This window comes from Pteropus vampyrus, unplaced genomic scaffold, assembly GCF_000151845.1.
Source record: "Pteropus vampyrus isolate Shadow unplaced genomic scaffold, Pvam_2.0 Scaffold8, whole genome shotgun sequence".
Lineage (NCBI taxonomy): Eukaryota > Metazoa > Chordata > Mammalia > Chiroptera > Pteropodidae > Pteropus > Pteropus vampyrus.
In genome coordinates, this window is record NW_011888789.1 from 12394882 (window position 1) to 12410529 (window position 15648).

The 15648-nt window shown below is 38.2% G+C and overlaps 1 protein-coding gene across 12 annotated transcripts in view; it reads left to right on the plus strand.

Moving 5' to 3' along the window:
* The window catches only part of TACC1 (transforming acidic coiled-coil containing protein 1), a 73839-nt gene that overhangs the window by 49651 nt on the left and 8540 nt on the right, over positions 1–15648 (plus strand). For 5 of the 12 annotated variants that reach the window (XM_023538647.1, XM_011372540.2, XM_023519641.1 and 2 more), the window contains 8 exons: positions 493–553; positions 1316–1523; positions 4047–4099; positions 9156–9281; positions 10967–11043; positions 13033–13076; positions 14471–14631; positions 15470–15576. In XM_023538647.1, coding sequence (XP_023394415.1) covers positions 493–553; positions 1316–1523; positions 4047–4099; positions 9156–9281; positions 10967–11043; positions 13033–13076; positions 14471–14631; positions 15470–15576 — 837 coding nt within the window. The remainder of the gene's footprint in view (positions 1–492; positions 554–1315; positions 1524–4046; positions 4100–9155; positions 9282–10966; positions 11044–13032; positions 13077–14470; positions 14632–15469; positions 15577–15648) is intronic. The other 7 variants (XM_023538655.1, XM_023519629.1, XM_023519645.1 and 4 more) reach the window with 3 other exon arrangements.

Sequence of the window (15648 nt, forward strand, 5' to 3'; positions counted from 1 at the left end):
TTTCTGTTGACCACAGTTCTTCTCTGTTAGTGCGCAGGTCTGGAGCTGTCTTATCAGACTTCTATGGCTTTTAGTGCAATAAAGAATTTTTAAAGAATCTGGTCCAGCGTGGTAATTTTTCTAATGAATGGCAAAGCCAACTGAGTAGGGATCAGATGAACCAAATATCTCTAGGTGCTAAGGTTGCCCTCTGAAAGGCTTTTGTAATTAAAAACTGTAGGGATCAGAGTACTTGTGTTTTAACATTCCATATAAGCACGTGAGGAAGTCTTTTCAGAGAATGAACTATAGTTCTTTGCTTGCCCTGTCTCTTGGAAGAAGATTCAGAGACATAAAAGGTGTTCCCATCTCTACCATGTAGATGTATGACTTGTGTGGTGCTGTATGCCTTGGCTTCTACCTGCACACACTGCTATCTCTGCTCCATCTCATAACCTGGAAGTTGTCAGTGTGATTCCAAACCAGCTTGGTTATTATTTTTTTTTATTCCAGGAGTGGCTGTAAGGTGAAGAAATATGAAACGCAGTCTCTTGCTTTGGATGAGCATTCTCAGGTAAGTCTGTGCCTACAGTCTCACTAAGGTGCATTACCACTGGATGTGAAACCTCTGAGGCACCAAACAGAGAGAATATTTGAAATATTGGTATAGGTTTTAAGGAGGTGATTGACTCTAATGACTGGATAATAATTGTTTTCTAAGTCAGATGGTTTTTTAACTTACCACTTTCAATAAGATAGGAGAACCTGAATTGATAGAAGTAGACTGAAAATGCAAATTCAGAGAGGAAAAGGAATGATGTAAATTTCTGATTAATAAAGAGGTGTTCGTATCTGGTGTTAAATAGATTGTGGGATATGAAATTATTTAACTACATTGAATTAAGCAATCTCAATATCTAAACTAGACCGGATATTACATCCTTTACAGTTATTTAAACTTATGCTGAAAAGTTTTTAGACATCACCTGAAAATATAATGGGATACATAGATTTTTTTTTTTTTTTAATTTAGGAGGTATATGAGCAAAATATTTAAAAACCATTTGCTTTGGACCACTTAAACTTCTCACTTATAAATTTAGGCTAGAAAAGATTAATTTTTCAAACCTCAGATTCGAATTTCAGAAGCTAGGTTTTAGAAAATACATTTCATGATCGAGAGTCTCCAGCTTTCTCCTTGATTTGTATCCAGATCTGTGGTTAACTGTTATCAAGTATCTATATGGAATGGTGGCTGCTCTGCCATTCTTGAGCTGTCCCTCTTCTCACTGTTTGTCCTCCTAAATGGTAGCATCTTCTCTGTTGCATTTTCCAGGACGAAGGAACAGTGATCTCCCAGATTTCAGACATTTCTAATAGGGACGGCCATGCTACTGATGAGGAGAAACTGGCGTCCACTTCATCTGGTCAGAAATCAGCTGGGGCCGAGGTGAAAGGTGAGCCAGAGGAAGACCTGGAGTACTTTGAATGTTCCAATGTTCCTGTGTCTACCATAAATCATGCGTTTTCATCCTCAGAAGCAGGTATGGAAGCATATCTTCATCTTTTTAATGTACGTAAGCATAGCAATGCCTGAAAGCCTGAAGCAGGAGGCGCCTTAGAGAGATTTAGAGAATTGGGTCACTTGAAGGATGGATTTAGAATGCTGATCTATGCTTTGCTGCTTTACCTAGAAAAGAGACACAAAAGGGTATGTTATCACATTACCAGAGACATATGGATAATTGTGGCAAGATATACAGGAGACACTGATGTGAGACTGCTTGAATTTTTTTATAATTTATTTTAATGTGACCACATCTTAAAGTATAGTGGCCTGTAATCATGTTGTGATTACATGTGATTGTGCTCATTGTTCAGCTTACAGAAATAATAATAACTAACACATATATTGCCTTCCCATGCGCAGGCATTGTTCTAAGTGCTTTATATGCATTAACTCATTACTCCTCGCTAGGTATTCGCCTCCCCCCGCCATTTTTCAGAGAAGTAAAGTGAGACATAGAAGTTAAGTAACTTGGCCAAGGTCACTTATAAATGGCTAATAAATGGTAGACCTCGTATTCAAATTTCAGCAGTCTGTTTCCATAGTCTTTTAACCACAGTGCTAAAGTATGAAGAGATTTTCATTTCGCTAAACTTTTATAAATTTTCCTGTTCACAGACGTGGTAGACTGAAATTGATCAATGCCCTATAAAATCCTTCTTAATGCTTTAATAAGAACCCAGACTAACTGCGCTGAAGCTTCTTGCTATTGGACTCTTCGAACATTCTAGAGCCAAGGTCCTCTTCCAGGTCCCAACTTATATCTGTGGCCCTAAACTTGACTTGTGAAATGTTTAGAATCATGTTCCTGACTACATTAAACATTATTAAAAACTCAGATTTTCAGCAACATAATTTAATTTGAGGCTTTTGTACTTAGAATTTAAAAAATCGTGATCTATCATCAAACCAGAGAAATAGGTGGGAACCTGGACTTTTTCTAAGTCCAGCCTCTTCCCCACCCCCAGGTCTCAGTTTCCCATCTATAAAGTAAATGTGCCAGGCGCTGTTCCGGATTTCTTCCCAGGCCTCTTTCCGCTCTGACGTCTTTGCCAAGATCTCGTTTGCCTTTTCCCATTATACCCCGTTACCCAGTTATGCGGTCTAATCCTTAGTTCTTTGTACCTACACATATTTCTTTTATTTGAAGTACCTTTCTTTGCCATCTCCTTTAAAAATTCTGCCTATCCTTTCAGGTCTGTCTCAAAATTGTGCCTCGGCTCCCAACACATTGTGTTTTATGCCCCCAACACATTCATTTTCGCTGTTCCTGTTTTGTGTATTGATTATAGAAAGGCATCTTTGATAAATTTCTTAAAGTTAAGGACTGCGAGTGGTTCATCTTTGAATTTCCTCTAGTGCAGGTGCATGGTAGATATTTGTTGAATTATTCTTTTTCACTAAGAGGAAATTTCTTCAACATAAATTTATAGAGCTGGGGTTCTATTAGATACAGTGCTGTCTGCAACGTTAGTGAACAGCTAGTGTTACCCTCTGTGTAACTGGTTAGCCATGTTGTGAGAGCAAACAGAGGCCATGGTCATGCATGGATGGGAGATGGATGTGGAGGTGGATGGGTGCACTGTCTCAGCCAGGGCAATCAGAGATCGTTGACTAGGGAGAGTCACCTTTGAGCTAGGTCTTGAGAGATACAGGCGTAGATGTGCACCAGGGAATGAGAATCTTTCTCAGGGATGGGAAGGAATCTGCCATGTTGCTAAAATGCCCAGCTCTCTGTGAGTACAAGACAAGTGGGAAAATGAGATAGTACTGAGGAATTTAGGCTCGATCCTATAGGTGTAGGGGAGCCATGGAAGGTTTTTAAGCAGAGTAGTGATGGTCACATTTGCGTTTTAAGTAATTCACTATTGACAGATAGAACTTTAAAATAGTAATTCGCTATTGCTTTGTGGAAGACTGTAGTTTTAAACTTTTGTGTGCCTTTCCATATTTTAAAATTATCTCCAGTGAGTACATATTTATTTAATTAGAAAAAGCAAGCATAGTGTTGTTTTTTTTAAATATTGCCTCTAGTGGTAGAGTGGGAGGTAGAAAACAAATTTAGTTTTGCAAGCATTAAATTTAGAGCTAATTGTTATCTGCTACACTAATTAGATTGAGGCTACCCTTTTGGGCTGGAATTTAAATTCACTCAGACTTGGTAATAAAATAACATTCAGTATTATGGTTTCCTTTCCGAAATAGTCCCGGGGTTAGTACATGGACACAAGAGGGCAGGCTTGCTGTTCCTTCCACCTGTAGATTGTACTCCATTTATGGCCAACTGTGCACTCTTCTTTCTTCTGAATATTTTGGACTTTTAACACAGACAACACAGTGGTCAACAGAAAGCCAGTGCTCTTTTGACAGTCTTGAAATACTGTTCATGTCTTCACAGATGTCATTCTGGGCCTACATTGGGGTTTCCAAGTGTCTTTCGTTGGGTAGGAAAGGAACCAACTTCTTGGGATGACTACAAAAATGACTTTCTGTGTTTTAGGCATAGAGAAAGAGACATGCCAGAAGATGGAAAAAGATGGATCTTCCGTGCCTGTAAGTTCCTAACCTTTGGGGTGGAACTCATTTTTTTTTTAAATATTTATTTTGAAGCCCGTGTTAAATCATTAAATAAATTCTAGTCACTGTTTGTGATGGGGGTGAAATATAAATAAAACACAGCTTATTCATTGGAAGGGTTCATAGTCTCTCCTGAGATGACCTAGGCAGCACCCACTAGCTGCATGTGATTCTGAGCACTTGAACTGTAGCTAGTGTGAATTGAGAAGTCCTGTAACTATAAAATATGACTAGTTTTTGAAGACTTGGTACAAAAAGAAGGAAAATAAAATGCCTCTAACTTTTTACATTGATTATATGTTGAGATGATAATATTTTGGATCTATTGAATTAACTAAACTATATTATTAAAATTAATTTTACCTGTTTCTCCTTACTTTTTAAATGTGGCTACTCAGAATTTTTAAATTACATATGGCTTGTATTATATTTCTTTTGAACAGCACTGGTAGTAGATACAAAATGGAAACAAAGACACCCGGTGGTGAATGCTATAATAGAAGATATTCCCGGGGCTGTGGGAGCCAGTGCTGCCCGACTGTGTGGCAGGTGTCAGGAAGGCTGAACCTGAGCTAATAAAAAAAAACAAAAACAAAAACAAAAACTTTTAGACATACAAGAACAGTACAAAAAATTCTTGTAAATCTTTCACCTATATTCCTCAAATGTTAACATTTTATATAATCACCGTACAGTTATCAAAATCAACTAACACTGACTGATACAGTATTATTTAATTCATAAACCATATTTGAATTTTACCAGTTGTCTCAATAATGCCTTTCTTCTAGTGTCAAGTCCCACATTGCATTTAGTTCTCATGTCCTTAGTCTCCTTTAATCTGTGACAGTTCCTCAGTCTTTCTTTGTCTTTCCTGACTTTGACACTTTTGAAGAGTACTGGTCAGTCGTTTTGTAGAATGTCTTTCCATTTGGCTTGTTTTCAGCATTCACTGTTGGGCTGTGACCCCAGTATTTCCCTAGAGGTAGTATGAGCAAATATGAGGGTAGATAGGTGGAGGAGAGCCTGTGGAAGCACGAACGTATGGAAGACATACACATAACACGTAGAGACTTGGGACCATTGTCCCCTCACAGGGCCTCACACATTAGTGATTTTTGTTTCTGGACAAAATCACTTTTGTTTAGAAATTCATTCGATCCTTAGCTTTTTTGGAAGCCAGGTTATCTAATCCCAGTGCAGCTACTCACAGACTTCCACCTGGGTTTCCTCATCTGTGAGAGAGAGGGACACTTTCTATCCCCACTTGTGAAAAGATGAGACTCTATACTCCACTACCAGATCAGCCTGGTTGTGCACTTGGGGAAACCAGTTTCTTGTGAAGTTTTCCAAGTACTATGGGAACACTTTTGAGTATCTTCAGTGTGTACAAATAGCAAAAAGATGATTGAAAAAGGATGTCACGAATAGACCAAACATTGGTCTGTGTGGCTGCAGATTCAGGTGGTTTACTCAATTCTTGAAACAAACTGGTTAAACTTCTGGATTCCCAACTTACTCATCCGTAAAATTAGTAGCACATATTTACCTCATCAGAGTGGTTGTGAGGATAAAATGAAATGATAACATGAAAGATTGAAGCTGTAAAGTGCTAGGCTAATAGAAGGTGGTGTGATGTTGATAGGAAAAGGGTGAAAAAGAGAGAAAGAAAGAAATACGGAGAATACTTGTCTCTAGGCCCATCTGGTAAAGAACATATTTTATGTTGTGATCTTTTCAAAGTAACCCAAGTTGAACTTCCTAAAATAAATATCTACTTAGAATGTTGAAAAAATGTTGCATTAAGAAATTGTAATATTCAAAATATTGAATAAAGAAATCTGTTTAATGTAGTATTTACTTTTTAAAGTCTCTCTGGGTTGCTCTGGAGCACATTTCTTTTGCAGTCTCATGCCCAGAGTAGGTGGTGGCGAGGGCAGAATACCTAAGGCCAGAGTACAGTGAACAGTGGGTGTTAGGTCTCTCATCTTGCTTCTCAGCTATTGGTCTGCAGCATTTTTCACTTAGGAGTCAATTTATTTTTTTAAGAAGTCTCAAACTTCTTAAAAGATGAGCTTGTTTGGCTTTTCCAAGCATGTCTCTCTGTTAGAGAAGTAGCAGGGGTGATCCTGCTCCATGGATTCAAGGGCAGCTGATGAGATGAGCACACTCAGCCTACTGCAACATATTAGTGATGCTGATTCTCCCACTTCAAGGATATGAGCAAAGAGAATTATTTTTTGACATCCGTGCTCACTGTTAACTTGTAGCCAGGACTCCATTGAGTTCTACTGTCTGTAGACAGATCTTTGTTGGTCCTCAGTTGTAAATGCTTTGTGGGACAGGGAGAAGGATTAGGGGACAATGAAATGGGACCTTTTTGGAAGGACATGATTGATTGATTTAGCATCTTTATTAATTATATAAGATTGCCCAGCCCAGGAAGAGGTCATCAGGCAAGTTCTCTGTGAAGGGAGACTCTGTAGGCTTTCTACACTGTTTGATAAACAATATAAAGGACCAAGGAATATAAAAAGTTAAATCCTAGGGGACTGGAAGAAGTGGCTCAAATAGGCCACAGCATGAATTCCTGCTCTGCTCTTATCACCTCATAAGAGCTGTTGCATTTCGAGCCAAGAGGCTTGTGGCATGTGGCCAGGCAGAGGGGAGTGACCCGGGGGATAGCTGCAGGCTGCAGAGCCCACTTATCTGAAAATATTTGCCATGGTCTGAGATCTGATTTTCTACCTTCAACTCAGAATTCTGCCTTTCCAGACACCACGTTTGTTAATATTAAGTTGTTAAACAAGCAGGCAGACTGAATTTGTTTATCCCCTCAACAAATGAATGAGATGCTGAACTCCAGAATAGATGTTGATATTTTCCTTACTAATAAATCTTTTGACTTATTTCCCAAATTTTTGCTAACATGATGGTCACAGGAGGCACAGGAGGCTATTTCCTAGAGTTGACTCAACTTGAGGATTCTGACTTAGAATAATAAACACTCACAAAAGACATTTTTTAAATAAATGTATTAGTTTAGAATCAGAAATGTAACAACAAAGATGACCCAAATGTGTCAGCTTAATTTAGTACATTATCTCCCTGTCGGCAAATTACATGAGAAGCAAGATTATGAGAAAGCCTCTTGATGAGAAATGTGGCACAGGAAATTAATGGGTTGATTTGAATGTCCTGAGGTTTATTAGTTCTATACAACAAACATTTATTATCTCACCATTTCTGGATCAGGAACCTTTGGACGGTTGCTGGGTGCCTCTGACTCAGAGTCTCTCACAGGCTGTGATCAAGGTATTGACCAGGGCTCGGTCACCTCGGGGCTCAACTTGGGGTGGATCCCCTTTCAGGCTCACTCACATGGCTATTGGCACATCTCAGGTCCTTGCTAGATGTTGATAGAGATATCAGTTCCTTGCCACGTGGGCCTTTCCATGGAGCTTCTTATAGAGTGGAATCTGGAGTCTTTTTGTAAACTAATCTCAGAAATGGCATCCCATGACTTAATCATATTCTGTTCTTTAGAAATGAGTCATTAGGTAAGCCTGCACGCAAGAAGAGGAGGTTGCACGAGAGGGTTAGTACCAGGAGATGGGCCTTATTAGGCTGTTTTAGAGGCTGCCACTACAAGTAGCTTCTTGCTCTAGTGATAGATCTATCTCAAGAAAGAGTGTTTCTGGGGGTACTTTGGACTTCTGTCAGCATAGTGGGCTGCCCTCCCCCAAATGCTACTAGAAATAGGCTCTGCCAGCTTGTGGCTTTGCATTTCCCTTTTCTGTGACCTAAGCCCAGAGTTTCTATATTGGGCCCGTATATGAGGTCTGTGAAGCTGTATGCACAAATTATGTGTGTGTGTTTTAAGCATTTTTCTAGAGAGAGAGTGAATCTATAATGACCCTGAAAAGTTTAAAAACCACTGGTCTTAGTTGATCTTGGACTTTATGTTTAGTCTTGGTTCAAATAAGATGCTAGAGAACTGATTGATTTTAATCAATAACTAATTGATTAGTTATACTGACATTTAAGATTATTCCTAGGTCATTTTGGCTAGCATTTTGGATGTCATTAGACAGCTTTTTTCCCCCCATGTATACAAAAAGTTTACTTATATAGGTGAGGGGAAATAGCCCAAAAAATGCCTTCTAGGAAAGAAAATAGTACAAAATCTATATTCTTGTGAAAAACAAAATGCTAACCAAAAGTGACTCTAGAACCTGATGTGATGAGTTTATGCTAAAAGCAAGCTGGTACATCAGAAAGTGAAATGCTACCAGAGGGAACTGAAACCTTAATAGCAAGAAGGAACCAAAAAATGGAAGTACAGGTACAGATCTTGACCTACATGCGGCCACTTCGTACAGGAGCACATAATGGTGTGCACCTGACAGCATTGCTGGGTTACCACATAACATCACTGCAGAGCATTTGACATTCCTGATGATTCTGAATCATCCGAGAGTGGGGGTGGGGGTCACGGTTCAGATATATTCGCCATTTCTGCTTCCTTAGGCCTGAAAGTTAGCGATACATTTTAGGAACATTTCCATCCAATGTGACTAAATAGAGACACACAAAGCAGCAATATGTAAAAAAAATTGATACTTTTTTTGAAAAATTATTTACATGGAACACGTCATCCCCAGAAACCCTCTGAAAAAGGAGGCATTAACCATGGTTGGCTTTCTCTTTCATGCATGTAATTCTTTGGTGACTGACCACTATGATTACACTGTCTCTTTTTGGATAAGAAAACTTCTCTAGGCTATCTGTTAGACAGAAGCTAACTGCCGCCTCCCCCGCCCTTCTGCCCCCATCATCATTAGAACAAGTTTTTCCTTTAGATAGCACTGTAACTGGATTTATTTTTTAAAACCCTCCTGGTTTTTTTTTTTTTTCCCAAACATATTTTTAAAGATTGCGATCGATTTAGTAATGAGGAAGTTATCGAAGAAGTATTTGGGATTAAGAAGCTGAAAACAATGTATTAAATGTAACCTTTTCCCCAACTCAGGGACTGTTGGAGTCCCCTATGGAGAAAGCCCCCGTGTCTGTGGCCTGTGGAGGTGAGAGCCCCCTGGATGGCATCTGCCTCAGTGAATCAGATAAGACAGCCGTGCTCACCCTGATAAGAGAGGAGGTAAAGGCTTTCTTGTTCTGTCCACTTATCACTCCATTTCTTTGTAAAGCCCATGTGCCAGCAGGCAGATTCCATCTCTGTTGGCCTGAGTTATCCCTGGTCAGAAGTTCTTATTTCCCACAGCTTGTTTTGCTCATATAAAGGATTCCCACATTGGTACTGGAGTTCTGACATTCTGGCGTCCAGGGAGAAAAGCTGATGCTTTGAAATAGCCTTAAGAATTTTGTATACTTCTTTGTCTTTTAGCCTTGAAATTTTAAATATAGAATTTTACCAACTTTATCCACATATGTGACTAAATCAGTGCCTACATTTTATGGAAGATATATATGCTCATACATAAAAGTTCCTTAAATTCTAGACTTGCAGTAATATAAAATTGTTTCCTACCTTCCTCCATTCTTTAATTAAACAGTTCAGCTCTCACATTCCTTTATTGTCTTTCTTGAGCAGGCTCTCTTCAAAATAGATCACTGCTGGATCTTTCTTGGGTGATCCAAAAGATATGAAAGATAATATTACATACTATTAGTCAGTTACCAATCTCTCCCATTATATTTCTGTGGTATATTTTATGTATTTGGTTCGTGTTATTTGATGAGTCCACCTATTTTTTAAAGAAGGTAATTTCTTGGTGTAGCAATTTTATTTTTATAATCCAATGACAGTAATTAAGTACCTCTGATACAAGTCTCGTAAAGCTTGAAAAAATAGCATTAGGTTGATAATGAGGGATGTTAGCTAGTCCTATTTTCAAACTTGGGAGTAATGTTAAGGAGGCCCACCAAAATCTTGTAAATGAGAAAATTGATTACCTCTTTCTCCTAAGAGTTCAACTATCAGATGACCACTAAATGGATCAGAGCAGAGATGTCCTTAGTCACCCAAAGCAGAAAAACTGGCTTCTAGGATTTTGACATCCTGATTAAAGCACTATAATAAAGAATGTATTAACTAGAAAGAGAGAAGCAGAGAAAAGTAAAATAAAAGAACAACAGATGCCCATTCAAGCCCTGTCCAGGGCAATAGAGTTTGAGGCAATGAATTTAGAGTATTTCTTTCCAGTTAGCAAGGGCATTCCAAATAGGGATAAGGGTTCTGGTCTAACAAAATCCTGTCTAAGTGAGATGGCTGAATTTGACTGGAGGCATTGAACTTCTGAGTCCCTCTTTCTGACTCCATTCTTATCAAGCAATCAGAAATCTGTGTGGAAGGAGAATATGCTAGTCATACCAACTTTAGCAGTCTGATTTTGTGGCAGTTTCATTTCTCATCTTAATAAATTGGTGCTCTAGTGTCCACTTTGGTAAAGGTAAGTCTCTGTTAGACAGATGGCTTTGCTTTTAGTGTCCTGTCCCAATCAGTTTTCTGGGCCTACGGAGTTGAGAGCCAGACCCTGGACTGAGGTAAAAATTTATAGAGATTGTAATTACCACTTGGAATTTTCCCAGGAGGTGTTCTGCTCACCTTCACTCTGGTGGCTACACTCCAGGACCTTGTTTGGCTAAGAGTTCATTTTTCCAAATGCTTATGAGCATTAAATAGACTTTGGGGTTTCATATTCCTAATGTAGATGGAATGTCTTGGGTGGACCTCATTGTGTGTTTCTTTCAGTGTCCAAACTTAAATTCAAACTGTAATAGATTGAGTAGGTAAAATCAAGCTTTATCTCTATTATAATCTAGATAATCACTAAAGAGATTGAAGCAAATGAATGGAAGAAAAAATATGAAGAAACTCGACAAGAGGTCTTGGAGATGAGGTTAGATTGGAGGTTTGGGCATGGGGTTGGATACTTTTATGCATTATTAGATTTAATACAAATGAAATGATGAAAGTATTTGCTTACCACAGAACCAAATGTTGAGAACTTGAGGGCTTTGCTATTTGCACCTTAATTTGTGACTGATAATGTCATTTCATGAATATTGCTAACCAGTTATTATATTATCAAATACTGTAGCTTATTTTGGGGGTGTTCAGAGCATTACAAGTAAGCAGAACCCACATAATTATCTTTTGAAAAGACATGAATTTATGTAAAAATATCCATTTGAAATACAGAGTAATGAGATTTACTGACAGTCAATTATAGAGGCATTATAATTCATAATACTTTTCTAAAATTAATTATACATGAAAGCTTCGAATCTCATAACCAACAAATAGATTATAAAAAGCATGTTAACAGGAAACGGAATTGATTGGCATATTTAAATTGAAATGTTTTTATATTTGCTGCTTACTCCCTAGAAAGGAGAGTTAGGAGCTGTGAAATAACTAAAGATGGCATCAGAGAAGAGGGGGAAAAAGCATAATTTGTACACTGTACAGTCAACACTTAAATGACTAAGAGGCATTTAAAATATGTCTGTACTAATTTGTGGCTCCTATATTATTGGGTTTTTTTGAGCATTTACTGGGTGTAAGATCCCATGCTGGGTGTGGTGGAGAGGAAGGGACGATGGCCCCTGCCCTTGGAGAATGTACAAAGCCATCATGAGAAACTTGGATGTAGGGTCAAAGTGATGGGCAAGGGGAAGCCATCATTTCTCATGGAGGGGTTACAGGGAAGGGTACAGTCAGGAAAACATTACACTTTGCTAAAGTAAAGGTTAACACAACAGGGTGATCTTTAATGTCTTTGAATAACTGAAATACTTTTGGAATCAAGACAGTAAAATAAAACTTGGAACTTAATCAGAAGGGACAAAATGGCTGAAAGGGTAGATTGGGGCCAGGAAAGCATAAACTCTGATTAGATTTCTTAGGAAAAGGCACGATAATGCCATTACCGTAGTCTACCCCGCCCCCCCCCCCCCCCCCCATCCACGGGCATTTCATTTCAGGACTCCCCAGTAGATGCCTGAAACTGCAGATAGTACCAAAACTTATATGTACTATTTTTCCGATACGTACATACCTATGATAGTTTAATTTATAAATTAGACACAATAAGAGATTAACAACAATAAGCAATAGTAAAATAGAACAATCATAACAATATACTGTAATAAAAGTTATGTGAATGCAGTCTGTCTCCCAAAATATTTTATTGTACTATACTCACCTTTTCATTTAAAGCAAGCACATCCGAATTGCCAGTATCACTACTCTTGCCCTTTGGAGCCATTATTGAGTAAAATAAGGGTTACTTGAACACAGCACTGTGATGGCACAATAGTCGATCTGATAACCAAGACTGCTACTAAGTGGCTTATAGGCTCGTAGTGTATACAACATGAAGATGCTGGACAAAGGGCCGATTTGTGTACTGGGTGGGACCGAGGGGGGCGCCTCATGATTTCATCGTGCTACTCAGAATGTCATGAAATTTAAAACTTACAATTGTTTATTTCCGGAATTTTACAGTTAATATTTTCAGACTGCAGTTGACTGCGGGTGACAAAAATTGTGGAACACAAAACTGCACATAAGGGAAGACTGTTGTAATTTATTTTGTAAAAGATTGATTTGTCTAAGCAAACTCAGTCTATTGCCTTGAGGTCATTCTCATAGGAGCAAAGAAAAAGTGAAGGCAGTTGTTTATATAAATAGAATGAAGGCTTGTTAAAAATAAAATCTGAAGAAAAACGTTTTTGAACATTAACAAATCTCGCATTAACGTAAAAGAGCTCAAAGCAGATAAATGGGTTATGTAAATTTGTCAGGATATTTTAATGTATTTAATTGGGGTTGCATTTCTTTATCTTCCATTGTCTAAAAATTTTCTTCTGATAATTTTTCTAAGGAAAATTGTGGCCGAATATGAAAAGACTATTGCCCAAATGATTGGTAAGGAAATTTTTTTTCTGGGGTATAAGCCATAGGACCCATAGATGATTTTCAAATCAAGATACAAACTTCAGTTTGTCTATCACTTAGGTAACAATCGATTCTCATTTGCAGTAGTTAATGTTCTATAAAGTTGCCACAAACAGTGAATTAGCAAATACTGAACTATTGCTTCTAGGGAAAATAAAATACAAGGTTAGGTTCCTGCAAGCCTCTGGTCACAATTTTTTTTGTCAGTACATAATCTTGTTTTGTGTGTATTTCTGTTTAAATACATCTTATTTGATATCTCTTGTTGATTCATTAACATTGAACTCATGGCAAACAGTCCTATATAGTTCATGTATGAACTAAATTTATCTAACACATGTATTTTCCCCATGATGCACATCACAGCCTTCTTGCACTTAGGAACACTAGACTGCACTTCAGCACTACACTTGGGATCCGTTTAAACAGAAAGCACAAAATTTCAAAAACAAAACAAAAAAAATGTGGCTCTAAATAGATTGAAAGGGACTCTTGTGTGCAGTATGAAGCAAGAAAGGTCGCCTTGTTCAACCTCAGCTGAGAATGTGCATGTCAGGTAACTCAACTTTTTTGCCATTCTGTGCATGTCCGTTAATGACCAGGAATGCACCAGAGGTATTGATTTGGGGGTTACAAATAAATTTTAGCAAGTAAGCATTTTCACAAATACAGAATCCACGAATAATGAGGATCAACTGTAGTTGGGTTCATTTTAGAGGATGCCCAACACTTGGATTCTGGGGAAAGCCAGTATTCCACCCAGTACCTAGAGTGTTGATGGCCTAGCCACATCGTTCATCATCCTAGGTGGGATCTCTCTGGTGTGGCGCAGTGTTCTTACTCCACTGCAGGTTATGCTTTCCTTGTATCGGACCCATGGGTGCCCTTCCAAAATGACAGTGGTTGATCTCCCTGCACAAGAATTTAGAACCTCTTCTTGCCAATATTGTAAGGACTGACTCCCTAAACCAAAGTCAGGTCTTTCTGCATTTAAACATATTTTCTACTGTCCATATCACCTAATGTTTTCCCGGTACACAGCCATTTTCACAGCTATTCCTCTCCTCTTCGAGGAATAGTCCTCTCCCACTCTTGGTTGTTTCGGATCTCTGTTCAAATCTCTCCTCCGAGTGAGACCACCCTGTATAAAAAAGGAACCCCACCTTTCTTGCCCTGCTTTGTTTTTCCTCCATCACTTGTATCTTCAAGTATCTTCGCTCACCAGAAAGTAAGTCCTTGAAAGTGGGAACTGTGTTTTGTCCACTACTGGGTCCCCACCAGCAAGAACACTGCTTAGCTCAAGGAGGGCAGCTGTTAACTATTTGTTGAATGAATATGCCATTGCTTTTGATTGTGATTCACAGAAGATGAACAAAGGACAAGTATGACCTCTCAGAAAAGCTTCCAGCAACTGACCATGGAGAAAGAACAGGCCTTGGCCGACCTTAATTCTGTGGAAAGGTCCCTTTCTGATCTCTTCAGGAGATATGAGAACCTGAAAGGTGTTCTGGAAGGGTTCAAGAAGGTAGCATGTCTTTTTTTTTCTATCTCCTTACTAGTGTATTTTCTTGGTAGAGGGTCTTCAAATGTATATGGCAGAGGTGGGTAGCTTTTTAAATAGGGACTTGAGGCCCCTGTTGGCCTTGTATTGTAGCCTGTGTTCCAGAGAAGCCGGAGAATTTTTCCTCCTTTTTCTTTATGTGGTTGTTAAGGCATCTGGCCTACCGGATGGTTTGTCTTGGTCATTCTTTTCCTGGTTCAGGCAAATAAACCCTAGGCACAGTCATAGTCTCATGGAGTTAAGAACTGTGGAACCTTCAGGGGAATTCTAGAAACATTCTTTTTGATAATTCGCCAATTTAATATTAATAAAATTGAAAGGGATTCTAGCCATAGCACTGAAAAATTCAGGCTGCTTATTCTAGAGGAAAGTGTTATAGTTTCAATTTTAGATATAAGTGGGTATATTGATTTAATTTAATTGCACACCATCAATAAGACACATTTATATTAGTGAACGTTCTTTTTTTCATATTAAAATAAAAACGAGACTGGCAAATTTATCTAATGTGGGAATCAGATTGAATAAGTTTTGAATAACTGCCTTCTTAAAGTAAGTGTACTGGTATAACTGAACTTTACTGTATGATTTGAAAATTAACACATGAATAAATTATCTAGATTTTCTTCAGTGAGAATTATTTGTGCTTGTTTCAAATTACCATAGAGTATAATTTAAAGGCATCTGAATTAATTGGATTTTCTCATTTTTTAAAATAAGAACTCTGCTAAATGGTATGTTACTAGCAGAAGAAAAACAAAATGACCTGTTTCTTTTATTTGAAATTGTTACTTTGGAACAGAATGAAGAAGCCTTGAAAAAATGTGCTCAGGATTACTTAGCCAGAGTTAAACAAGAGGAACAGCGATATCAGGCCCTGAAAATCCACGCAGAAGAAAAACTAGACAAGTAAGAACTTGCACATAAAACTTCCACTTTTCATGGTGTCGTGGGAAGATTGATGGAGACAAGAAAAAAAAA